Consider the following 26,921-nt stretch of genomic DNA (forward strand, 5'->3'; position numbering starts at 1 on the left):
ATTTGTTTACAAACATTTACGAACAAATGTTTGTAAAAGTATAAAAGTGACTCATGAAGTGACCATCTTACAAACAATGATTATGAAGAAAACCCAACATTTACGAACTTTTTAGTGGGTTAGAAGATTTACGAACATTTCGAAAATGTCCATTAGGAATTCACAAACGTTTACGAACTATGTTATGAAACATTTTCTCTGTGTAGAAGGTTTAAAGAGTGAATTCTGATCGAATCGATAGTCATCCTGATTTTTTAACATTCTGGGTGACGTTCAAGTGATCCTCTTGGTTCATCCGATACAGTTAGGATCTATTTTCCGATTTCCTAAAGCCTTCTTTATACTTGAGACTTAGCCCAATCTCCAAAAATCTTGAATTTCTGTATTACAAGAAATTTTTGTAATTTTTCATAATATGTAGGATTAATTGACTTTAGCTAACAATTCTAGGTCAAAACTTTGGTAATAATTTTACCAAAGTTACACTTACGACTTAAGCCGAGAGATCACTTAACGTAATTATAATCAAAATAATGATTTGATTAAATTCCCATAAGTTTTCCATTAACTAAGCCGTTTCTCGGCTTAAGTCAATAAACGGATTAGTCAGAAACTGATGGAAATGTAATCTGATAATTATTTTCATTATAATTACGTTAAGCCATCTCTCCGCTTAAGTCGTAAGTGTGTCTAGGGCATTAGAGCCCATATAGCGTCAGTTGGATCAGCATTTGTCGTAACTTCCTCATCGTCTCATCAGCACTTTGTCTAACGACATGGAAATACACACACTATACAAGAACTACTGATGAGGTGATGAGGGAGTTACGACAATTGCTGATATGCTGATCCAACTAACGATAGACCTAGACTGATCCTCGAAAATATTTAGCCTGTAAAATTTGGGAATAAAAGATTAGGTAAGGCAAATCTATGGAAAAGATGGAATTGACGCGATTTACTACGTCGAGCTTATTTTGTCTATTTCGGCCACAGAGGACAGTTTTCTCGACGCGATTCATTACTCCCAATATCACTTAATTATTAGGTTCAAAAATAAATATAATTCAGTAAATATTACACCAAACGTAAAAATTTGCACATTAGTGCTTAAATTTATCTTTCATGTTCTTGGTTTAACCATTTTAAGAGGTATCCAAGCCTTTAAAAATCACTTTTAAGCAATTTTAATAAACTATCTTTCCATTACTAATTTCCATACCTAATGTAATTATCAGATTTTCTATGAAATATCCAATCGGTCTTACAGAACATGTTTTGAGCATCGCATCGCTTCAAAATGAAAGTGTTGTAACTATATTTTCTTTGTATCCGCAATTGCAGCAAATGACACTTCATGATGCGTCTGTAGCAACAAATGCCGATACAAAGCAAATGCACAACGCACAATAACTTTTGTTTGTGAATATGTTCTCAAAATTGTCTATGAGAGTGAGAGGGATGACTAGATCTAAATCTCACTCACTCTCATTGAAATGTCAAAAACATGTTTACTAAACAAAAGTTATTGAGCGTTGTGCATAATTCGTGAGTAGAATTATTTGGAAATAGAAAAAAGAATCAACTTTTACGAAGCTGCAAAGGTTCTCTCAACACCGATATCACTCGAGTTAATTCAACTCTGCCGTGGAATTGTTTTAACTCTTCGGGTTTTCTCCTAAGTCGAAATCCACAGAAAACCTCACTTGGCTTTGAGAAAAGCTTTCACTCAAGATAATTTTTCAAACACGTCCATTCTTTATTAATTCTGTTTCCTTGATGAAGAATTATCAGACGATGAAGATTTTCTCACAATGTGTAAATTGATGTTGTGGACTCTACTTGCAGTCTCTCAAATAGGCGCTCGAACTTCTTAGCAATCACAGGATTGCAAAAAACAACAAATGAACGGCATTTTTCGTTATTCGTTCAGAATCACTCTCGTAATAGAAGTTTTAAAGTTCCATAAAGTTTCTTCAAATTTTGTTCATTAAGTAACGCCAGCATACATTTTGAATTGCGATTTTGCTGTAGGAAATGAAAATTTTTATTGATATAGTTAAGTGTGCTAATCCGGGCGCTTTGCTATCTGGATCGTTTATGACTAATCCACTTAAAATAATTTTTTTATTATTATTTCCGCAATATAGTCACTACAGTAACATATTATAACTATTCAAGTTTGAGAAAAAGCAAAAATAATATTTTTATCCATTAAGTGAGTGTAATCGACTCATTTCAATCTTGTGCCACCTGGGTTCTTCACTAAAAATTTTCTAGTCAGTGATATTTTCGCTAATGACAGCTAGTTGATTGAAAACATTTTTTTTTCTTGTGAGAAAAGCATTTTAAATCCAAAGGATTAATTAAAAGTGAATTAGCGAAAAGGCGACCCAGTTAGTGCATGCTGACTTATTTCAGTAATATCATTATTTTATAAATTTTCTTCAATATTTTTGATATTTTTTTTATATTATGTTTCTGAATGAAACAAGTGAATAATTCTATGGATTTAGAAGAAGTAAAAAAGAATTACATCAGTTCAAAAACAAGCGTTTAAGTAGCACTTTTAGGAAAAGAATCCAGTTACCCCACCTTATTATATTTTAAAAAAAATTGTTATTACAATTTATTATTTATTTTAAAGGGTGAAGAGTATCGGATTCATGGACAATGGAGTTGGATTTGGATGTCATACAGTCGACGTCAGGGAAGGGCGGCCAATTGTAAAGGTAGGGATTGCAATGTTCCCAACAAATTAATGACACGGGTAAAAATGGCTGATGGAGATGAGAAGATTTTGGAATTGGATCCAAAAGCTCATGATTTTCTTGTTGGTGCTGATCTGACAAATCCCCTAAATTCATGCATTCCCGAGGAGATGCAAGGGGCACAAATTGTCCCAGTTGTCAGTAACTTTGACACCATTAATGTTTCTCAAGCTCTTACGTCCTATGGACGATTGCTGTATCCGAAAGTGGCGAAGAAATCTCGCTTGGATGATCTATTGCAGCGTCGAGTGCAATTGAGGGATGCAGAAGAGCGTTCGATGACACGGGCAAAGGCCCCAAATGATATGGATATTGAGACAACAGTGCCCAAGCATACAATAGCTACGCCAAAATTGGGTATTGTCCCGGATTTGGGTATTGTGAAGCAGCACAATAGTGCAGCACAGAGAAGTGGTGGCCAGAGTGGTGGAGCCAATGCTGAGATGCTGAACAGTTTGTCAAAGCGAATTGATACCGTTCGCACTCACTATGGTCAACTCAATAAGGCTGCCAAGATGTTTCAGTGCTATGGGAAGGAATGCAATAGTGCTTCGAATGTTGTACTGACAAAGCCCAACAATTGCTACTCTCCACTGTGCCTGCAGAAGGATCGGGTTAGGAGGGAATTGTTAGCATTGACAAAGAGAGCCCATGGACAGGGTAGCAATGCTGTGGGAATTGGAAAGAAATCATCGATTCTCGAACAGAAACTCACAGAAGGACGCTTTGAGGAGAGTTTTGAGGAAGAAGATTTTCCCACGATGATCAAAAAATCTCTTGATACTGCTTTCCAGACGATGCAGGAATACAATGAAGAATCCATTGAGGAGTGTATAAATCAGGTGGAGCCTGAACCAGAGGAACCTGTGAAGAGTGAAGAGGCCGTTAAAGTGGAAAAGATGGAAATTGATCCTCCAGCAGCTGAAGTGGAAATTCCATCGACTCCTAATGCCAATGAAAATGGTGAATCTGAGGCAAAGAAGCCCAAAGTTGAGGAAGAAAGTGATCAAAATTCCAATTCAACTGATACAACGTCCAAAGACGACGAGAAATCAGGAAGTGGAGAGAAAGAAGAAAGTATCGATGTTCCTCCAAGGAGAACACCACGTGGACGACCTCCACGTATCAGTCGTAATGTAACTACGACAACAACAACTACCACAACAAAAACAACAACAAAATATGTAGATGGTAATCTGTCATGCTACCAAGCTGAAGCAACCATCAAGACACAAACCATTGAGAATCAGGAGGGTATCAAGAGCATTACGACCAATACGATGAATTCAGTGAGTGGAAAGACACAATATTCTGAACGGCAGAATCGTCGTTTTGCCACAACGAAAACAGTAAAGAAGGAGGAAGTGACGAAGATTGAGAAGGAATATGGTCCAAATGGTGTTGAGAGGATATTCTCAACAAAGTCTTCTCGTGGCAAAATCTACCTCAAACGCTATGTTAGTGAAGTGACAGAGACAAAGACCAAGGTGAAGCCGACAACAATTAAATATCCAATGACGGGAAATTTCCTCACGAAAAAAGGAACGAGATCCATTTTAATACTGCCAATGCATGAATTGGTGAAATTGGCCAGAAGTGGAGGAAGGAATCCTGTTGTAGGATTTCATCAAATTACAAAAAATAACACTTCTGTCTGGCCATATCCGTGCTCAAGACCTCTCTTCAGAACTTGCTGGATCTACAGGACTATCAATGTAAAGACACTCAGTGCTATAGCACTTCAGCTGAGGATTTTGTGGACCTGCTTGCGATGGGATGATATGATTGCAAAACCACCGACAACTGACGGAAAACATCAGGTAAGATTGTCATTTTTTTTCATTATCCCAATTTTATAATATATTTTCGATTGCACATTGAGGTCCTTTCGCTACTTTTCTTTTGAAAATTTATCATGTAGACTCCATATTTCAATGAAACACTCGAGCAACTTTTATTTTTCTGTCCGCTCTCTTAGGCGTCCAGTCCAAGTCTGTTCTTCGTTTATTTTTTCGTTCGTCTTCGTCTGTCCCTATCGCCCTCTCGCGGAAATTGTTCTAAGTAGTGTCCGTCCCGTCCGTTGATAAATCATAAAAATTGAGTAGGAGAAAGTACTCTCCCTTCTAAAGCCAGTGATAAGCCTAGATCAGCTTATAGAGGTGTGATTCCTTCGTTGCAAAATCGGATTGTGGCAAACTCGAACGATATTTATACATTAAATTGTATGAGAAATGCATAAAAGTGTCTGAAAATCTTTAAAGTTGATTATCTCGGAAACTATGAGAGATAGAGGCCTCAAACTTTACATCCATTTAGAGCCACTTCCAGGCTTGATATGTGCAAAATTTCGCGACCCGCGAAAATCCGCGAACTATAAAAACCGGTTTTAAACCGGTTTAGAACCGGTTTTTCAAAAAACTAATCTTATAGAAATTATCGTACGCGCAAGTAGATATATTTAAAAAAAAAATTATGAAGATATCTCTTTCCAAACCGGAGATATTGCGTACTACGGACGGCCGGACCCGAAAATGGCGGACTATCATTTTTGGCATCAGGGATGTTCAAAACATATACTCTGTGAATTTCAGCTCGATCGGAGCACTTTTAGAAAATCGGAGTATCACAATAGGTGTGATTATGAAAGAATCACACCTAAAATAAAAGAAATATTTAAAAAAATATAATAAAAGAAGGCACGAACGTTCGAAGGCAGAGTACTTCACCCTATGGCCATAAGTGGCAACTTTTTTGAAACACTTGAGACTTATGGCCATCCTAGAGCCTCAAGTAGGTCAGTGGATAGAGCAGTGGCTCTATGACTGCGAGGTCTTGGGTTCAAAGCTGAGCAGTAGCAGAAAAAAGATTTCTCATGCCATATCGGCTTTGAATTCTTCCAGTGAATGAATGAATAGTATTGCCAATGGTGCATATTGGCAAAAAAAAACTAACCGCCTAAACAATAGAGACTGGTACGAAAACGAGTTTCGACATGAAACTTGATTTTATCGATTCAGTCGATACATATATTCACTGTCACTGATCCCAAACACACACCGAGATGGGCTGCTATGATATAGTAGCAGCACTGGTTGCCCGAATGATAATGGAGGGGCTACCCGTATCGGGGGATAAGATAGGAGTGGGGAAGCATAAGAAGCCCGGTGAACCGGGCCCGGAGAAGAAACCGGTGAGCGTCGGGGATATAGGGCAGCTCAGAAAAACAACGATTCTTCCCAAAGCTTTCGGCTCAGTCTCCAAGCCTTCCTCAGTGGTCAAATCTAACAATTCCTTGCTTTGTCATATGGTCTAGGGATGCACAGGGCATGGGATCCCTCAAAAGTTTACTTCAAAGCATCATCCAAAATTAAATTCTGAACATTACAACCGATGACCGTGGACCGTTTTTATAGGGAAATGCAGACAGAGAAGACCACTCTTGATCTAAGCATCTCAAATAAGGTCATGCTGTTTGTCCGTAAGATCGTTCGTCAGTCTGTCCGACCGTTACCACGCTTGGAGGTCAAACGGCTATAGATAAAGATTAGACTGCGAGAGACCCTCTCATAAGTCCACTCTGGAACCATTAACATTCCTCTTCCATAACTATGTTTTTCGGGATTGCTCAAAAACGCTTCGTGCAATTTCTTTTCCATTTTTGGATATGCTTTAGAGATCATCTAGACGGAAATTTCGCCGTTGAATTATTTCTAATAACAGGATTTCAAGGTCAAAAGTTTAATAAAAGCTATAGACAGCGTATTTCTTAGTTAAATTGCATCTTGTTTGGGCTTGTTAGAAATGTCTTGGAATTTGCTATAAAACTGAACCAGTTGCAATCGGTAATGAACCGGTTCATAACCGATAACTAATTTTTATACGAAATTTAATTATATTACTCCTTGGTGTATTTTGGGAAATATTTTGAGTGATTTATAAATCTGTTGAGTCGTTTATGAATCGATTTAAATCGGTTGTGTACTGGTGAACGGTATTAGATTAGAATTTTTTTGTTACTTAATATTTTGAAGATGATAATTTTTTGATGGCTTATGTTTATTTGTTAGATTACCACGGAAACTGAAATAATGTCGTTGGAATTGCTAAAGCATCGATATTTGGGTAAATTTATGGAGAGGACGCAGTATCTGCGACGAAAGGTAGTTATACCGCTTGAATTGCCCAAAGCTGTCCGTGAAGTTACATCCATTCGGTCGGGTTTGAGGAAGCGTAAGAGAGCAGAATCACCCCAACACACTGAACCTCAAGTCACTGAAGAGTGGGTGGATGAGGAGAAGTTGGAACTGTGGGAGATTAAGCAGTATGGAGAGAAGTAATACAATAATTTATTTTACTTGTTTTTGGGAGATTATGCTATAAAATATGTATTTGCTTTTGTTGTGTGTATAGGCAAGAAAAGGCAAATGCATTGCCAGTGACGCGTCAATCGACAGGAAAATTGCCACCTGCGAGACAATTTGAAGTGCAACAGAGTAGTAATTCTTCTTCTTCATCGACTGGTGGTACTAAGACAATTATTGTAAGTAGCAATGCAACACCGGAGGAGATTAAGGCCAAAATGGAGGAGCAATTACGCATCCAGCGAGCAGCACATCATCAAAAGCGTGCAATGGAACTCAAAGCACAAGGTAAGATACAACATCCTTTTGCTCATACTCTTCTATTTTTTTTTCTTTTTGTTTTTGATGTTGGATGTCTCATCTTCATGTATTTAACGAGAGACATGTTTCAATTTGATTTACAAGCAAACAAAGCAAAGACGGACGATGAGACTTCACAGAATCCAGGTATTGGATACATCTTTATGAAGTCTTTTTTTTGTATTTCATCTTTTTTCTTTTTCCTCATTTCGTCTTTCAAATGGAGCATTTTCTTAAAATATATTTTAAATTTTAATAAAACCTTTAAGCTGTCTATACACTAGGAAAAAATTCATCAATATTTGCAACCAATATGTGATATTGATGAAAATCGCCTACACATTATTGAAGGAAAATTGTCTAGTGTGTAGGCAATTTCTTCAATATTCTTTTCAATATGGATCGTTTTTCTTCCATACTGTATTTCAATATTGTTTAGTCCTGCACACTGAGACAAATATCATCAATATAACTCTTCCATAATATTATTGAAGCGGAATATGGAAGAAATGGATGAAATATTGAAGAAAATGTTTAATATCAAGATCATTAGATATTTTCTTTAATAAATTCATTTTTCCTTTCGCATAAATTCGATAATTTTCTGCTGTAGAACATTCGAAAATTACTTCTTGAAGTCTATTGGGATGTGTTGTTTAGTGGATTTAGGTGCAAGTTAAAAGAAATGTGGAGAAAAAGTATACGTTTCAGGAGATGTGATTTCCTACTGGAAACCAAAATAATTTTGTTAACAGTTTTCGTTCGGATGTAAATTGGGAATAATTTGAGCATTTGGACATTGATAGAGGCTTCTGACTCAAGGCAGATCTCAACCCTAGCATCCAGCTGGAGAAGAGATCAAGGCTGAAGATCTCTGCCAAAAGTAAGGAATTGAATTAGGATGGCTATGGGAAATTCTATTAAATTAGCAGGTCCCGTGATCTCTGTAGTTGGGACGCAACCCGTCAAGTTCTCCATGTGTATCTGGACTGACAGACAAGGACAAAATAAAGGAATAAATAATGAGGGAAATTTTCTAAAACAGAGACACTGGCAGACACAATTGAAGTAACGCGATATTGGTATTCAGAAAGAGAGGAAAGAGATCTTTTAATAGGGTGGATTGTGGAAAGGGAGACGTTTAAAAAAAGTTCAATTTCAAATGCATTTTTAAGCCGAATGAATATTTATTTTTTCATTTTCTTTGCATCATGAGATTGCTTGTGAAATATTCTAACAGAATCTTAACAGTTTTTAATAGATATTTCAACCAATTAATTGGAATATTCCACCAAATTAAAAAACAACACATTTTGAAAACATGGACAAAATTTTGGAAAGCGGGACAAAAATTTTTGGAAAGTTGGACATAGTGATATTAATGGCAAAATATTAGACGAAATATGTAGAAAATCAATAGTTGGAGTTTTTCTGCGTATACTTGAACATTGGATGGTTATGCTAATTTTAAGGTTGCCTACTTTTTTTTTTATCTTCTCATACTTGTTAGTTAAAAGTAGTAATAGCTCTAGCTAACAAAGTCGCTTGACATCAAACATTTTTTCATTATTTTTTTTTTATTATTATTATTAGTATTCGTCACACGCGGGCGATTGCCCAAATGGCTGACAGCTCCTACGAGCTAGCCAGAAAAAAGAAATTTTATTTTTTTTTCTTCTCTCAATGCGTTCTGCAAGTTTTGCATATAAAAGCAGCATTCGAACGGTATATTAACTAAATAAATTAAAATTGTAAAGTAATTATGATCATCCTATGGATGTATGGCATATACAACCTGAGAAGGAGTTTTCCACCGTTTTCACTCTGGAGTAGGTTGGTAACCAACGCTTAGACGGCGGTGGCCGCAGAAATATATTTGCAATTTTAATTATTTATGTATCGCAGAGCATTGATGACAATAAATCTATCTATCTATCTATCTATCTATCCTTTATGTCCGGGGAACAGTTGAAGAACGCTAATAACCAAGAACTTCCTGGACGTCCAACCAAAAAGAGGTTCTGTAAATTTCACAGACGCCTCGTGCTGTCCAGCAGTTGTAGTTTTAAAGCAGATGCAATTTTTAACACATTTCAATTCCCAGTCCACGCAGGTCCTTTTCCACTTGCTTTGGGAGTTCTGTAGAGGCTCCTATTTGTCTTTCTTCAGGTGTTTTTGCGATATTTACTATCCATTCTATCAGAAAAGGTGGTCTTCGGAATCTGGAAATCCTTGCAGCCTTTTCCAGGAGATTTTCTCCTAATCAGCTGCTAACTGCTGTTGCAACTTTTTCTCTGGGTACTTAAGGATCTTTTTCGTCCTTGTTAACATGATTTCACTGCACAAAACCACCAAATTCATTCACAAAATCAACTTGTCCAAGATTTCATAAAACTTGTTTTGACTGCAACACGAAATTAAATCACTTTTCTATCTTTTTTAAATGTAATATTTTACAAATATTTTTTATTCACCTTTCAAATGGATGTAGGTCTTTCGATTTTCACTACGGACTTAATAATATTTCACAAATTATGCCGAAAAATCAAACAAAACACTTTGATATTTTCCTAGCAAGTTTCATAAGAAACAGAGAAAATGACAACTACCGTGTGAAAGTTATGAATATCACGCATGCAATACATTTTTTAAATTCTTCTCGCAAGTCACCCTTTGATTGTTTCATAACGACTTTTGCATTTTTAATTTCTCAAATAACCACAAAATTAGATTTAATGTTCTTTTTATCGAAAATTGAAATATTTAATTGATTTTAGCTCCCAGACTTTAGAGAAAATAATGAATCTCAATTTTTTTTCTCCTTTTTCGTTCGTGTTAGAATTTGGAATATGGGGTCATAATTCCAAAGGACTCTTCAATGATGCACACAAGGGATCACTTCCGGCAGTTTTTAAAGAAAAATCGCAAAGAACTTCTCTAAAATTTGAATGGATTCCACCTGGCACAAAATCTGCAGAAAAACACTCCCTCTTTCGCATTTTTGGCAAATTTTCCACTAAAATTCACCGAACACTATCCCTATGAACTTCGACAAACACTTTCCAAAGTTTTCCAGGAGCAAAATGATAAATTTTCTCGAAAAAGAATCTCAAGTCGCAAGAAGACTTGACAAATGACAGAAAGTGTCAAAGTGTCATCTTCAATAATTCTCTTCAATAATTGAAGTTTTTTATCAATAGTATTATGCTCTCTACACACTAGAGAAATTTATGTCCATATTGAAGCAAATTCTCTACGATGGTAATAGGAAAAGTCTTCAATATGGACATAAATTTCTCTAGTGTGTAGAGGCCATTATTGAAGGCACATTCATCCATATTTTTCCTAGTGTAATGGCCTCTACGCACTAGCCAAATTTATGTCCATATAGAAGAGTTTTTCCTACACAAGCATGGGGATTTTACTTCAATATGGACATAAATTTCTGTAGTGTGTAGAGGACATAAGTGTAAAGACAGCTTTAAATAAAGAAACATTGAACGAAGTTTTTGCAACAGCTCAATTAATTTTGGTCGGGTAACATATTTGATTTCGAATGCCTTTTGACGTGTTTCAACAGGGGCTAGTGTATCAACGGGACGAGTGATAAAGAGTCGCAATATTTTGGTGAAGCAGGCCGATGGTACAACCAAGATAATTCAGCAGCAAATTGTGAAGCAACCGCCTGAAACACAGAAAGTTCAGATAATTCGTACACCTGATGGGAAGGTGTGCGTTAAGGGACTGAATCCGGGTCAACAGTTGTATCAACTGCCAGATGGAAAGATTCAAGTTATCAGCAGTCCGGGTAAATTAATACAGAGAAGTAATAAGGCATCAAGAATTGTTGGTAACAAGGTTTTCTCTGCAGTTGCTAACAATGCCAGTGGCAACAAGGGAAAGACACTCATTGCACGAAGTATTCAGCAGACATCTGGGGGTGCTTCAGGTTCCTCTGGGACAGTCACGAGGCATCAGGTGACACCTAAAGTGACTGTAGCATCAAAAGCCATTTCCAGTAGTCCGGCTCAGCCAAAGGCAATTGGTCAGAAGATTCAAGTGACGGGTAATCAGATAATTAGTTCAGGTGGTGTAGTGAAGCAGGTAATACCGGCTTCGCAGACTAGTACTGTTCAGAAGATTCTGACCAGTGGTGGGCAGATTGTGGGGAGTAGTTCGTCGGTACAGCAGCAGCAGCAGCAGCAGCAGCAACAGCAATCAGGGAGTCAGCAGAAAATTGTGACAACGTCAAATCTGCAGCAGTTGCTGTCACAGACTGGTGGACAGAAACTGGTGCTGAGTCAGGGTCAGGGTGGTCAGAGGATACTGATAACTCCGGCAGGGCAGCAAATAGCCCAGACTGCAACACCTCAGCAGCAGATAATTGTTCAGCAGAGTCAGACGCAGGCAGTACAGCAGCCACAGCAACAGCAGCATATTGTGATCAATCAGGGCAAGGTGCAGCAGGTGATTGGAGGTGGGCAGCAACAGATTATTGTTGGTGGACAGAGAATTCTCTTGAATCCGGGTCAGAGGATTGTTACGTCTCAGGGTGGGCAGCCGGTTCAACTGCAATTGGCCACAAGTCAAGTTCAGACGACATCGACGCAGCAGCAACAACCTGTTCTAGCTACAGCTACTGTCCAGGCCAATTCTTCACCACAGACTGCTGTTCTAGCATCGCCGCAGCAACAACAACAGATTGTCATTCAGAATTCCAATTTGGCACAACAATTTGCCAGTGGAAAGCTTCAATTGGCCACAATCAATGGGCAGCAGGTTCTGTTGCGTCCTCTGGCCAACAATCAGGCACACATTGTGGCCCATGTGAAGCCTCATGAAACTGCCACTTCAACTGCTCAAGTTGTTGTGGCATCGAGTCCGCAGCAGCAACAGGTGTTGGCATCACCAACGCAACAGATCGCAAGTCCACCTACAACTCCTCAGAAAGCTGCCGCCCCACCTATCTCTCCGCAGTCTCCGGCCACTTCCAGTGGGCAGCAACAGAGCAGTCCGGCAGCTGTTGTGTCACCCAATATTGAACATTCTCTGCTCAAGGGACAACCTCCAGGGACGGTGATTAAGTGTGTGACGGCTCAGGTTATTCAGACGCCAGCTGGACCGAGGATTGTTCTGCAGGGATTGGCCAACAACGACTTTACGCCACATCAATTGTCACTGGTGCAGCAGCAAGTGAAGCAACAACTCCTAAAAGGTAGGATATCAAATTTCAAAAATTCACAGTGGGGGACAGTGGGGCCGTGGTGACCCAAACGGGTCCCGGTCAAAATCCTGAAAGCCAAATTCCCGCCCTATAAGCCAATGGCCGCAGCGATTCCACTGGATTTCCAGCAGCCTTTTCTGCCATGTCCGCTGATTTTACCGCCAAAAATCCGGGTGGAATTCCCTGGATTTTACCGCTCAGAATCCGCGTAAGCTTCCGAGATGGAATTTGACGCTAAATTTCTTCCTAGCGTTCCATGGACGTTTGCGGAACTCTGTATAGGACTTTCTAATAAGAAATGTCCGCGAGTTTTCATGGACTTTTCTCTGACGAATATTTCCACATCTTTTCCTATGGATTATTAGCGGTATAATCGGCAGTCAGCCCTTTAAAAATTCGGAAAAATCCTATTTATTTCCATGAAATTCTCCGCGGAATTTTTAATGCAACGGCCTTAGAGGCTTCCGTGGTTTAATATTACGGAATTCCACGACTTTTCCAGTGAATTTTTTTTAAAAATATTTTTCTTCAAAATAATTCCAAAAATTGATTAAAAATTGATGAAATCTTCTGTGTCTTGGGAAATTATACTAAATATTTTCCTTCATATAATTAATTCCCTTTCAGGATTTTGAAATTCTGGATTTTGGCTTTCGGGATTTTGGCTGCCCCGGCCAAAATCTATTTTTTCAACTTTTTTTTTAACTGCACCACAATTATTTTTATTTCATTTGGCATTAATTGTTGAAGATCATTTTCCCAAATTTTCATGAAAATCGGTTCTTTTCAACGAGCTCAAATATGACACTATTCGGTTGATAAATGCTCTCTTTAGATCTCTAGAGCCTTTTTAACATTTGACCTTGAAAAACAGTTATTACACTAAGAAAAAAACTATAGAATTGAAACAACTCTATCGTCGAGTTGTATTAACTCGAAGAATATCGGATATAACTCGTGAATTGTTATTTTTTTTCGTTGTAAATTTCAGTAAATAGAGTTGAAAACTTCGTGCAAGTTGAATTAACTCGTCCGATATCGATGTAATTATTACTCTTTTTCTATGTAAAATTTCATCTCGACTGAAGTATATGCTTAAGTGTTTTCGTTTTAAGAATATACTTCAGTCAAGAAGATTTTCGTGTGACAAAGTTCATATGGAATATATACTAGATATATGATATATTTTCTTTATTATCATAAAGAAAATGATAAAGTAAAAAAGAACATAAAATTGCAAGATCTATCTATTTTGGGATTTGTAAGAGTTATATTAAGTCTAAAAAAGATTTTTTTTAAACTCTTGAAACGAGTTATTTTAACTCTTAAAACGAGTTATTTATACTCTTATGTCATGTAAATTTTAGAACAAAAAAAGTTAAAACAACTCTTCCGAATATTGCACCTAAATAGAAGTAAAATCAACTCTAAAATATAGTTAATCGAAAATCACAACGAAAAAGAGTTAATTTAACATCGATTCTAGTAAGTTTTACTCGATTATTGTTCTGAGTGTAGGAATAATTCTACGGTATTTTCGTGCATGGGCGAATGGTCGGCCACGTAATATCTAGAACATATACAAAAATTAACAAAATCGTTCAACGCGTTTTCGAGCAATCTCAAAAAATATGTTTTTGAAGGGTTGGGAGAGGAATGGGGGGGAATGAGGGACATGTTAACGATCCTTGGGTTGATTTATAGGGTGGTTCCCCTTAGGTCCCAAGTCGCTATCTCTAACCGTTTGCCCTATTAAATATGATTTGTTGGTGTTCAAGCGCCCTATGTACGTGTTACTCCCCTTTCCCCTATATTTTTTAAATTTTCATGCCCAAAAATGAATTCAGAGACCCTCAAAATTCCAATATATAACCTTCTTGCCTCAGAGTTAGGGTTTTGGCCGCAATTTGTATGGAGTGGCCCCACTGTGCATTGGTGAAACGTATGTTAAATAACGAAAAGGGGTTGCAAAGTAATCCATCCGCAACCAATTATTGTCACATTTTTATTTCATGATTTATGTTTCTCCAATATTGCTTTTTTATTTGTCGCCTGAAAGCCCTGTTTTTTGGAACTAGAGGCCAAACGTTAGGAGATATCGACTTTTGGTTTTCAGTGACCCCTCTATAAGTCAATATTTTCAAGGAAATCGTATGCAATTGTGAAGGTGGAAACGTCAAAATTCTACCTAAAATACAAGTTATAACAAAAACTGCTGCTAATGTGTAGAGGCTTTGAAGCTATTTTTCGATTTTTGGACATGTTTAGAGATTGTCTGTAGGGTAAAGGCTCATAATTTTGGACAGTCTGCTTATAAGCATCGATGTTCCACGTTTGAATTGCGATATTTTCAGTACTAATTGACTTTTTGTTAGTCTTAATACGATTAAAAATGAATTGATATGTAGAGGTGAATTTGACTCTTATTTTGGACAACTTGGTTATTAATTTGGACAACTTGGCTGTAAATTTGAACAGTTAATTCGCCTCAACAGGATACCCATTGTTCTTCATTTCATGAACCAATCTTACCAAGTCCTCTTCCTGTTCATGTAAGGGAAACGTAGGATGTCACAAGAAGTCCGGAAACTTTCCATATCATTCATTAAAGTGAGTTAACTTCGGTACTCCAAGTACGTGCGGATTTGTGCATTCCCTGGCCTTTCAGGGAGCCTTTCAAGGCATTTCTCGCTACATCTCGTTCGTAGAGATGATGCTCCTTTGTTTCTTAAGGCATTTGTCCAACCTAGTCAACACAAAAGCTAAAACTTCACGAAATTTCGTGAGAAAAACACCTGTCCAAAATAAGGAGTATCACCTCACTGGTACAAGTTAGGAATTCACCTCACAACAATTAAGTTAGGAATTCAAGCATTTTGCAAAGTTGTTACGCTTTGACACCTATTATTCTTCAATTTTTTTGTGAATTGTATGAGTTGCCACATGATTATATTTTTTTTTTTATTTCTTGGCGATATAAAGTGATTAAAATGTAATTAAACGTTTTACAGCTCAAGAATCTAGTGGAAAGCAAGGAGTACTTGGACCAACAAAGATATATCTGGCCGTTCAGCCTGCATCCCAACAGGCACAGCCACCACCGTTGGCACCTGTTCAGAACAAGGCGGATATTTCGTCACAACAGCAAGTAAGTGTCTAGAACAAAGTAATATAGTACACGCATAAGACTTCACGTAAAGATCATTGTAGCAAAGTTAGAGGGATAATGCGAGGAAAAAGAAAGCATATCGGTTGCCGTTCATTTCTAAAGATTGACGTATTGATGCAGTGAGATGGTTGAGGGAATATTTGACTATAATCTCTTTAAAATTTATTTGTGAATTTTATATTTGTCCTTTCCATTACTTGTCTATATTCTTTTTTTTTAATTTTGTTTTTATCACAAAATTTTTTCCTCGTATTAACTCCCTTCAAGATTAAACTTAAAATATACACATTTTCATTATCCTAATCATCATTTGGTGAACAACAATTTATTACATTTTATGAATATATATTTTTTAATATTAATTTCTCATTGAAAATAATTATTCATCGTGTGAAAATTATAAAAAGCTTATTTCTTACAGTCTGAAATGAGTTTTTATTTTTTGATTTATTTTTAAATTTTATTTTAACATTGTGTGACCCATAGGATGAAAACATAGAATTTTAAAAAGAAATCATATTTTGTATAAATATTGAGAAAAGAAAAGATTGTATAGATAAGCGGATAGAGATCTTCATTATTTTTCAGTTATTAAAAATAATTGTGAAAAATATACATTTTTATGGAATAGATGAGAGAAAAGAAATTTAATAAATTATAACGAAATTTTTATAATACCCGAAGTAAAATTTGTTAGATACACGAATTATAGTTAGAAATCAAAGAGATACGAAAGGAATATGGTGAAAAAGTGTATTTGTGAAGCGTGCAATAATTTTACTGACATCGGCAAATTCACGGAAATATTATAAAAGTTTCGTTAAATATAAATAACTTATTATATATATAAATAATCTATAAATAGAAATTAAGTAGATTGTGTCTTATAGAAAATGAAAATATATGACTTAACATGTTTTTTACACAACTACCAAAAATCATTTAATTTTTCTTTTTTTTTATGATTTCTTGTGGAAGTATTTTTCCCATTTTTTTTTAAATTTTTTTTCACACAATGAGGCATACAGAAAAAAACGATAACGGCATTAACACTACATGTAAGAGATTCATTTTAATTTTTAAAGAAAATATTTATGATAAAGGAAATCAGGAATATCACTTCAATTGCTATAAAGATGTATTGAAAAAACATATTATGATTGATAGATACATCACACAATGAAAAGCGAATTTGTAAAGTATTTTGCAAAGACTTAAAATGCCAAAAATGTGATATTGTAGTCATGACAGAATGTGAAAAGGGTAATTAGGAAATTTTTGCGAGGGAGAGCCGAAGGATATGAGTAGTGAAAGGAGGTATTTGAAGAAATTGTATTCATTTGAAAATTGCCATTTTTAGAAAAAAAAATCAAACTTATGCAAAATTAATATTTTAAGATTCGGTTTTACATGGTCGTTTTTGATTTTTTTTTAATTTTAGTTTTCATGGAGGTAGGTTCTATTGCCTTGAATAAGCCCTATTCAGTGACTCTCGATCTTGCGATCTTCATTTGAATGTTATTATAGCATCTGTCAAACAAGTTTTCCTCAAAAATGTGTTTCTGGGCGGGGCCTAAGTTGCCAGTACGTAAAATATGTATTCATCCTCAAACAATTTTTCAAAAATCAGAAAATCATAATATCTCTTTAGAAAAATGGTTGTAGGTAGTTCATTTATTTTCCATGGTTTATCCTTAATAATAGACGCTAAGTGCAACCTCCTAGGCCTGATAATGGCTCCGCCACTTCAGGGTTGTATTAGGAAGCGTTACGAGTCCAGGTACAGAATTTGCTTCAGTCAATTTGCCCAAGATCTGCTACTGTTTCAGTGTCGATGTTCCATCATTCAGGCTAACAAAGCTTTTTTGAGCTTTCTGTTACATCCAACGCACAATACCTTTTATTTTGTAAACATGTTTTCAAAACTGTCTCGAAAAGTAACGCGACAAGGTCTAGTTTTCTCACTCTCACTAAATTGGTAAAAACATATTTACAAACAAAAATTATTGTGCGCTGGGCATAATGCCTAGCACACAATAACTTTTGTTTTGTAAATATATTTTTAAGATTTCAATAACAGTGATTAAGATCTAGATCTAGTCATCCCGCTCACTCTTATAAGCAGTTTTTAAAAGATGTTTACAAAACAAAAATTATTGTGTGTTGGTCATTATGCCCAGGAAACTATAATCTTTTGTTTTGTAAGCATGTTTTTAACATTTCAATGAGAGTGAGCGAGATGTAGATCTAGTCATCTCGCTCATTCTCATAGTAAATTTTGAAAACATGTTTACAAATAAAAGTTATTGTGCGCTGCCCATTATGCCCAACGCACAATAACTTTTGTTTTGTAAACATGATTTGACATTTCAGTATGAGAGAATGTAACATAGATCTAGTCATCTCGCTCACTCTCATAGAAAATTTTGAAAACATGTTTACAAATAAAAGTTATTGTGTGCTGCCCATTATGCTCAGCACACAATAACTTTTGTTTGTAAATATCTTTTCAAAATTTCCTACGAGAGCGAGTGAGATTTAGATCGCTTTCATTCTTGCTGAAAAGCTAAAATATATTTACAAAATAAAAGATATTGTGCTTTGGTCATTACGCCCAGCGCACAATAACTTTTGTTTTGTAAGCATGTTTTGTAAGGGGCCTCTCGACATTTCATTTTTCCATAAGTTTTTGCATAGAGGCACTGAAGACTATTGGCAAGTTTTTTCCTAAAGAGAATTGATTTATCAGTCTGATATATTTCGAAATCGTGCATTAAAAGCTATCTAAAAATACATATTTCATAATGCTCGCCGAAATAATACAAGAACTACGAAGAAATTTGTTTAAGTCGCGGTGCAATATCTGCAACATTTTTACAAGGAAAAGTGAAAAATATCTTCACTTTTTATTAGGCTTGATGGTCTCCTGGATATTTCAATAAGAGTGAATGAAACCGAGATCTAGTTATCTCGCTCTCGCTCATAGCGAACTTTGGAAATATGTTTACAAACAAAAGTTACTGCGCGTTGGGCATTTGCGAGAACACTAGATCTAGATCTCACTCGCTCTCTTTGAAATGTCAAAATCATGTTTACAAAACAAAACTTATTGTGCGTTGGGCATTACTTTCGTCCTTGGTTATTTTTTGTTTCTCTTCTGTTTTGCAAATATATTTTTGAACATTTCAGTGAAAGTTAATGAAACCTTATTATATCGATCTATAATTAATATTATTAATTAATAATAATATTAATTATATTATTTATTAATATTACTCCGTTTTTGAAGATGTCGATTTTATAAATCAAGCAATTCAGTGGTTTTTCCGTATCCAATTGAACACTTGTGCTTTATATAAAATCCTAGTCCTAAGTCAAAATTTCACCAAAAACACTTACTGCTAAGGGGTTAGAGAAGTTAAGACACTTTGGCTAATACGGGCTGCAGACTTATGGCCAAGCCGTATGGATAATCTGTTCTAATTTCTTATGATTAGGGTGGAATCACCAGTTCTCGCCAGTGCCCCAGTTCTCGCCACTTACATTGAAATCGCTAATTTTCGCAATTTATGAAATAAATGAGTCGCATTTTTTTGTATTGTTTCTGCTTCTACGCATAGAATCGAAAAATAATAATTATTCGTTTTGGATTCACGATTTTGATCACTTTTTAGAGCAATATTTTAAGCAAGTGCATCGAATCCAACATCTCTTACCAAATGTACTAAGTGTCGTCAAATTTTCATCAGGCCAAAAATACCTATTTGGGTAAATGATTTGTCTATTGAATATTTAATTGCACTTGTGGAATACATAAAATTTGTATTTAGTCAATTAATATTTCTTTTTATATTATTTTTGTATAAAAATGAGGCATGGCGAGAAGTGGTAATATTCTGGAATTGATTTTACCACCTGTCGCCATATCTTTTCAATAGGCGACGCTAACTTCACTTCGTACATTCTCAGTTGTCAAATCTGCATTGTTTACTTTCTGCAAAAGCCCCATAATTTGATTTCTCAAATAAAAGTGAAGAAAAATCATTTAAAGAGAGTAATAATAAAGTGATCACAAGGAAAGAGAAATGGTGAATGTATTCTTTTCATAGCATTGCCTAAAATAACCGAGTGTGGTTCTTTTCAAGTCGGTGGCGAGAAGTGGTTACAAATTTTACAAAACTGGCGAAAAATGGTAAAAAGTGGCGACGAAATGGTTATTTTTGCATTATTAATAAAAATCAGTTTTTTAAGTAGTCCAGCGTTATGTTCTAGGATTATTGTTTTCACGTATCTAGAGCCAATACATCTAAGTAACTTTGTGTCAAATTTGACTTATCTTGTAACAAGGATTCAAAAGTTATGATTAAATGAATTTAATTTTTTCCTAAACATGGCGATAGCCGGTTATTCCACCCTAATGATTTTTTTGGACAAATTTAACTTAAGATTACATTATTAAGGACAAATGATATATTAGATTCTGAAAAACTAATAAAATAGGTTGCTATTCAGGATTTTGAGATTTTCGGAAACTCAACTAAAGCGGTCTTTAGACCTCTCCTGAATTTTTTACGATGGACTCCTCTCATCAAGTTTCGAATTTGCAAAAAAAAATCACACGAAGGAAGGAAAATTTATTGTTGTACTTCACTTGGAATTCAACACAATTTTTGCAATTTACAGTTTACCATTCAAGTTTACCATTCAAATTCCAATCCAAGTATTATTATCATATCGGGGTATACATTTTTTACAAGTAATCATGCTGCAGAGTCGTGTATTCCGTGTTGGAAGAATGTGCTAAGTCCATTGTAAACCGCCCATTGTAAACCTAGAAATAAAATGGGGATCTCGCTATTTTGGCGATTGCTCTATCACGGTTTCACTCAAGTGACCAGCGAAAGGTCTGTATTAGGGTAAATTAAGCTAATTCAAAACCTGCTCCAAATGGAAATTTTTCGCTACTCTAAATGGAAACGTCACTGTTTTCATGATAAATACAGTACTAAATTACTATATTTATATATTTTCTATACCTCAGTTTCATTGTTTAGTTAATTTTGCTTCAAATAAGGCGAAAATCCATTCATATTCACAAATTTTAATTTGTTAATTTCTCAGAAAAATTGAAAGTGTACCTTTTCACCATTGAATTTTACAACTCCATATGATGTATTCTCAATAGAATATTCGATATTCATAAATATTTCTGTGGAATGCCGGTCACTGAAAATAGTCGATTCTTTTCTACTATTTTTATTTCCTTATTACAAGCTATGTAGGGGCTTTGGTCAGTTTTTACAATGGGCGGAGCCTCTGTGTTTCTTACAATTCGAATCATTTTCTAATTTTGGGATAAATTGACGGCTGTATTAGAATTCCTCAGGATATAACCCTCTTCTAAAATGACGTAATCAAAGCAACTTTGAGGACGTGGCTTATTGAAAACATTCACCCTGCCTCCATGTAAACAATATTCCAAAAAAAATCAAAAGATCTCATAAAGTCATTTACCATTTTTTTTTAAAATTGTAATAAAAATTCAACATTCGGAAAATTAAAATGAAGATATAAATCAATTTAGTTAATGACTACAATTTAGTTGAATATCAACTAAATGAGAGAATTAATCAAAGAATTGAACATAGATTGAGGAGAGCTGAGATAAGAATAAAAGCTAAAAAGACGAAAATGTGTAGATTGCACAATATTCTTAAGAGAACAAAAAGCAAAAAAAAAACACTGAGAACAATTTATCTAACTATGCAAAAGAAATGATGATTAGGTTATTTATTTTGAAAGAAAAAAAAATTAAGAAAAAAAAACATTTATAATGTGTAATCAATTAGAGAGAAAGAGATAAAACACTAATTAAGGATTAATTATAATTAAAAAAAAAATTGTAAAATTGTGAGAATTTTATGAAGGGACGGCATTTTTGGCAAAGCTTTTTCTCAAATTATTTAATTTTTCTTTCAAATAATTATATTTAAATAATTACACTATGACATTTAGCTCTTACAATTAACAATTTAGAAAGAAAAGAACATCCTCTTTATTCATCTTACATTTTTTTTTAACAAAAATCGTGTATTTTTTCTACTTAATAATTCTTCCACATATTTTCTTGTGTTTTTTTTATAAAAGAAAAATCATCTCATTTTCTTTTAATGGAACATTTTTTTTATTTTTGCGAAGAAAAGGTAACGGATACAATAACAAAAATTGACGTGAATTGCAAATGTTCTACTTACCATTTGTTTTTTTTTTAAATTTGTTTTTGTCTTAATACTAAAAGGAATTATACTATTTTCTTATTGATTGTGTTTATTCCCAATTTTAAGTGAAATGTGTATAAAAAGACTTGAGGCTTCTTCATTTTTGTGTTAATGTTTTGTAATTGTTTCCTCACAAATTTTCTTTTTTTGTATGATTTTTTTTAGTGAGTAAAAATTGATAAAAAAAAAGATTATGGTAAAAAGTTGATAGACATTCCCTGTTTCTATTAAAAATAAAATATTTATATAAATAATTCCTCTTAAAAGAATTAAAATAGTTTAAAAAAAAAAGTAAATAATAGTTCGAGAGATTAGTATCATTTTTTTTAATAGTAAAAATAATAAGACTTAAGTGTGTGATTATTTTCAAAAATATTTAAAGAATTATCTAAAGCGTATTCTAAATTTATTCTACACTTTTTTTCTGTAGTTTGACACGTGATTAAATATTTTTCAAATTTTTCAAATATGACACACACTTGCTATTCTATCATTTATTGAGTTTTTTTTATTCTAAAAAGTTCAAAATGTATTTAATGATCAAGAACATGAAAAAAAACTGCCAATCCTTCTAAAATGCTTGCATGTAAATATTAAAATAAAGTTACACCTAAAAGATGAGAGAGAAATAATTGAAAAAAAAGGTGGATGATGAAATAGTAAAAAGCAAAAGTAAATGAGACAAGCAAGAAAAACCCGAATAGGTTTGAATAAAATAATATTTAAAAAAAATTGACAATAAATGTTTTTACTCTCTTTTTGCGAAAAGAAAATGACAAAAAAATACCAACCTAATTTTCCATGGCTTTATTTTTTGTATAGATTTTTGTTGTATATTTCTTTTCACCACTTAGTTTTATCTTAACACTGAAAAGCATAACTTTTTTTTAATTCCTTTTTTTGTAAAATACTAGTCCTAATGGTTTTCTTGTGGTACAGTTTTTTTTTTTTGATGATTTTTCTATGAACTTGGTTTTGTGCTGTCAATTGGGTTTTCTCATGTGAATTATGGAGAAAACTTTGCGGGTTTTCGCAATCTCTGAGCATGGGATTGATAAGGATTCGCGTGTGTCTTGAAAGAGAAAGATTAATTATGAGATAAAAATTGCATAGCTGGCATTTTAAATGGATTGGTCCTCGTGATTTTTAATACGCATGATTTTTTTTGAAAACATTTTTTCCTATTTTTTCTGTTCTTGTCTAACAAAAAAAAAAAGAAGTCACAGATAAAAAAATGATAGAAGAAAAAGAAAATGAGATGAGTTTTTTGATAGCAGAATTTTGAGATAAAAAAAGAGGATTTTTTTTTTTAAACTGAAAGATTTAATAATTTTCCTGAAGTAAAATCACAAAAGAGAATTCTCTGAAAATTTGTAGAGTTCATCGGGTCAGACGACACTACAGAAGCAATTGTCGGGTGGTGCTGGTCAAAAGATTGTCGTCAATGGGGCTGGAATAAATACGGATTTGAAGAAGGGGATAATTCAGAAAGTATTGACGGGGAAGGTTGTACTGAAAGGCCAACAGCAGGATGCTAGCAACGATACGGTCAATGATAATGAAAATGACGAGGGCCAATCCACAACAGATGCTGGCGATGATGGGGGTTCATTTGTCGTCACTCCCGATTATATACAGCAAAGTGAGTGTTTTTATCCTCGGGAATTTCGGCATAGCTTTTCTCTACTGGAATTTATCTTTATTTTTTTTTTCTTGCAAAAGTAGTATTTAATATACTAACCGAGGGGGCTTACGGGCATTAAAAATCAGTTCAGAGCGGTAAATTTCAAAAATTGACTACACAGAGAACAAAAGAGGTAATTTGGTGGTCCCAAAGTTTGCAAACCTGTGCTCGTTAAAAGTCGTGTAATATCGGAAATTTTGTGTTGATAATTTTAATGGAAATTACAGATAGCCATACTGGTAACACTAATCCCGCTCATTCAAGGTGCCATGATAAATATTTTTGCGCCAAAAAGACATAACAGACATAAAAACTCATATAGAAAAAAATTGTCTTCTTGATATCTTTGTCGGAAGATGGATAGCTGTTCACTAAACACCCTTTTACTTGAATCTTACAGAAGTACAAAGAAATTAAATGCAAATATCACTTCAAATGGAAAGTTCTTAAATCGCGCGCAATTAAACTGTGAGAGAGAGATAGAGACACAAATAACTCACTTGACAAACATCTGGCGGCGCTGCAGTTGAAAAAGTCTCTGAAATTCGACGAAAATATTTTCTTCTCTATTTTATCCTTATTAGCAGGTCGTGTCCCTTCTTGTAATATGTACTTTTGCATTTCTTATTAACCAAAATAGTGTTGTACAAAAGGATTTTTCTCAAACCTATCCTGAATTTTGGGACAGCTCAAAAGAATATGAGTCTTCCAGCTCAAAATTTCATCCCAATTTTTTTGTTGTAATATCGACAATTATTCACAATTAACCTAAATAGCTGTATTCAACTAAATTATAAAAAAGGATTTTCTTGTGAAAATGACTTAACTCTAAGGAATTAAACAATTTTCACTTTAAAAAAACCTCTCATTTTCTCTACGTGAATTTTCGCGGCATTTCGAAGAATGCCACACAGGCACCACCAAATTCACTTCGGCTTTTCTTTTAGCTGAGGCCTGTCCCAAAGAGACAAAGACAAGTTTGTAGTGGGAAAGCGTGAAAAGGTTGATTGGTTCCGGTGCCTGATCCCTTTTGACCAAAGGTGTGACCATTATAGTCAACAAGTTTGTTGATACAAATGTTTTTTTTCTCCCTTGGAAAAGTCTTGACCACTTATTGTCTCCCGTTGTCAACAAGTTGTTTTACAAGTCTTTATCTCCCTTCGACAACATCTGAAGTTTTTTGTTTCCAATTGACAAAAGGAGGAAATATCGCATTCTAATTACCAACAAATTTTCAATCCTGATGGATATCTTCTTCAGTGGTCTTCAGTGTTTCAGAAGATTCCCATCAGGATCGAAAGTTCTGGGCAAAACCAAAAAAGTGTTTTCATCTTAGAGTGACTAACCATTTCACTGGCAGTTACGGGATATATCCCTCTCAAAACCAATTGCGCCAATTCATTGTTGACAGAATTACCAACAAATTGGTTGACTCCAAATTGAACTCCATGCGTTAACCAACTTTTGTCTACTTTTGGCAGTTCTCGACTTTGAACACGGTCATTTCTATCTGAAAAATTAACGCATTGCTTTGTATTTATTATTATACACAGAAAAACATATTTGGTAAAATTTTTCGTAAATGTTTGTGAATTCATATTCGGGACTTTCGAAATGCTTGCAAATCGTGTAACCCACAAACAAGTGCATTAAAGTTTGTACTTTTTCATAAACATTGTTCGTAAGATGATCACTTAACGAGAATTTTCTATACTTTTACAAACAATTGTTCGTAAATTTCGTTAATATATTGGAAATGTTCGGAAAATTCTGTCATTTGTTCGTAAAATTTTGTTAGACGAACAAAAATGTAAGAACAAATGTTTGTAAAAGAACAAAAAATGTTCGTCAACTGATGATGTTACGAACAAAGTGTGTGAAAAAATGTACAAACTTTTACGAACTTTTTAGTGGCTTATACGCTTTACGATTATTTTGTAAGTTCTCAGTAGCAATTCACAAACATTTATGAGAATTTATGAAATTAGGGGAAAGTTCCCATGCTTGATACTGTAAAATGATGTCCAAAGTTTGTGATTTTTTTTCTGATTAACACACAAACCAAAGCGATTCTTCCACTGTGACAGAAAAGTGTCTCACTTATTAGGTTCATAATCCTACCTCAAATAGTTCCTGGAAATCCTTAGATTTTCCTCAAGAAGAAAATGGAAATTCAGTGGCGATTTTTATACAAGTTGGGTCTGGGGCCTTCCTGTATAATAATTGATTCGACAATTCGGAGGCCAATTTCATTGGATACAAAAAATTGCACATCAATATTTTGGCGGAACTCTAATCTATCTGCTTAAATCGCTTGTACGACTGGTTATTAGTTTTAAAATCACTTTTATGTAATTTTTCTAAGCCATGTTTTTATGACATTAGGGCACTGACGAAAACAATTTTTTCACTTTGAGTCCATGAAAATGTCACTCTGCAACCTTAAAATTCAGGCAACAGGGTTGAAGGTTATGTCAATTGTCGATAAAATTAGAGGATTAAAATGTGTGTAATTATGAAAGAATGACATCTAATGATAGAGTTGCCACAATTAAATTATCATTCATGGACCCTTCTTAAAATATAGGATGGACACAGGTAGAATTTATGAATTTGTCACCACCCACAAAAACAGCGTCCCCAATTAAAAATATTTTTACATAAATATTAATACTGATGAATCCTCTATGTGCCTATGATAGTAGTTTTCCTGAACAGCGACATTAATTAAGAAATACTTATGAAATATCATGTATCGAAATTACAGTTGTGGACCCATTTTTGATTTTTGCTTCCTGAAACTAGGAAAAAAGGGCTAGGATCCTAATTTTTTCAGGAAGTGTGAGACTTAGGACCAGCTATTAAAATATATTGCTATGAGTCACAACTATTGATTAACACAGGAAAAAAAAGTTATTATTAAGCTTGGACCGTATCAAGCATGGGCACTTTCCCCTAGGCTGAAAATAAATTGCCATACAGCTGACTAGATTAGCTTGGCAATCTTGCTCTCTCTTTTTGACTGGCCTATCCTCAATGAAATGTAAAACATATTGTAAAACCAAACATGCAACCAGAGAAAAGGTATTTCCACCATTTAGTCCTGGAGGTTGGAATCAACGCTAAGACGGCGG

The 26,921-nt window shown here is 34.7% G+C and overlaps 1 protein-coding gene across 5 annotated transcripts in view; it reads left to right on the plus strand.

Moving 5' to 3' along the window:
* Nucleotides 1-26,921, plus strand: part of LOC129804297 (nucleosome-remodeling factor subunit NURF301) — a 43,078-nt gene that overhangs the window by 9,073 nt on the left and 7,084 nt on the right. For 4 of the 5 annotated variants that reach the window (XM_055851454.1, XM_055851453.1, XM_055851456.1 and 1 more), the window contains exons 4-11: nucleotides 2,648-4,591; nucleotides 6,839-7,104; nucleotides 7,182-7,420; nucleotides 7,538-7,579; nucleotides 11,013-11,240; nucleotides 11,304-12,647; nucleotides 15,668-15,804; nucleotides 23,481-23,745. In XM_055851454.1, coding sequence (XP_055707429.1) covers nucleotides 2,648-4,591; nucleotides 6,839-7,104; nucleotides 7,182-7,420; nucleotides 7,538-7,579; nucleotides 11,013-11,240; nucleotides 11,304-12,647; nucleotides 15,668-15,804; nucleotides 23,481-23,745 — 4,465 coding nt within the window. The remainder of the gene's footprint in view (nucleotides 1-2,647; nucleotides 4,592-6,838; nucleotides 7,105-7,181; nucleotides 7,421-7,537; nucleotides 7,580-11,012; nucleotides 11,241-11,303; nucleotides 12,648-15,667; nucleotides 15,805-23,480; nucleotides 23,746-26,921) is intronic. The other variant, XM_055851457.1, reaches the window with a different exon arrangement.

Source organism: Phlebotomus papatasi, chromosome 2, assembly GCF_024763615.1.
Source record: "Phlebotomus papatasi isolate M1 chromosome 2, Ppap_2.1, whole genome shotgun sequence".
Lineage (NCBI taxonomy): Eukaryota > Metazoa > Arthropoda > Insecta > Diptera > Psychodidae > Phlebotomus > Phlebotomus papatasi.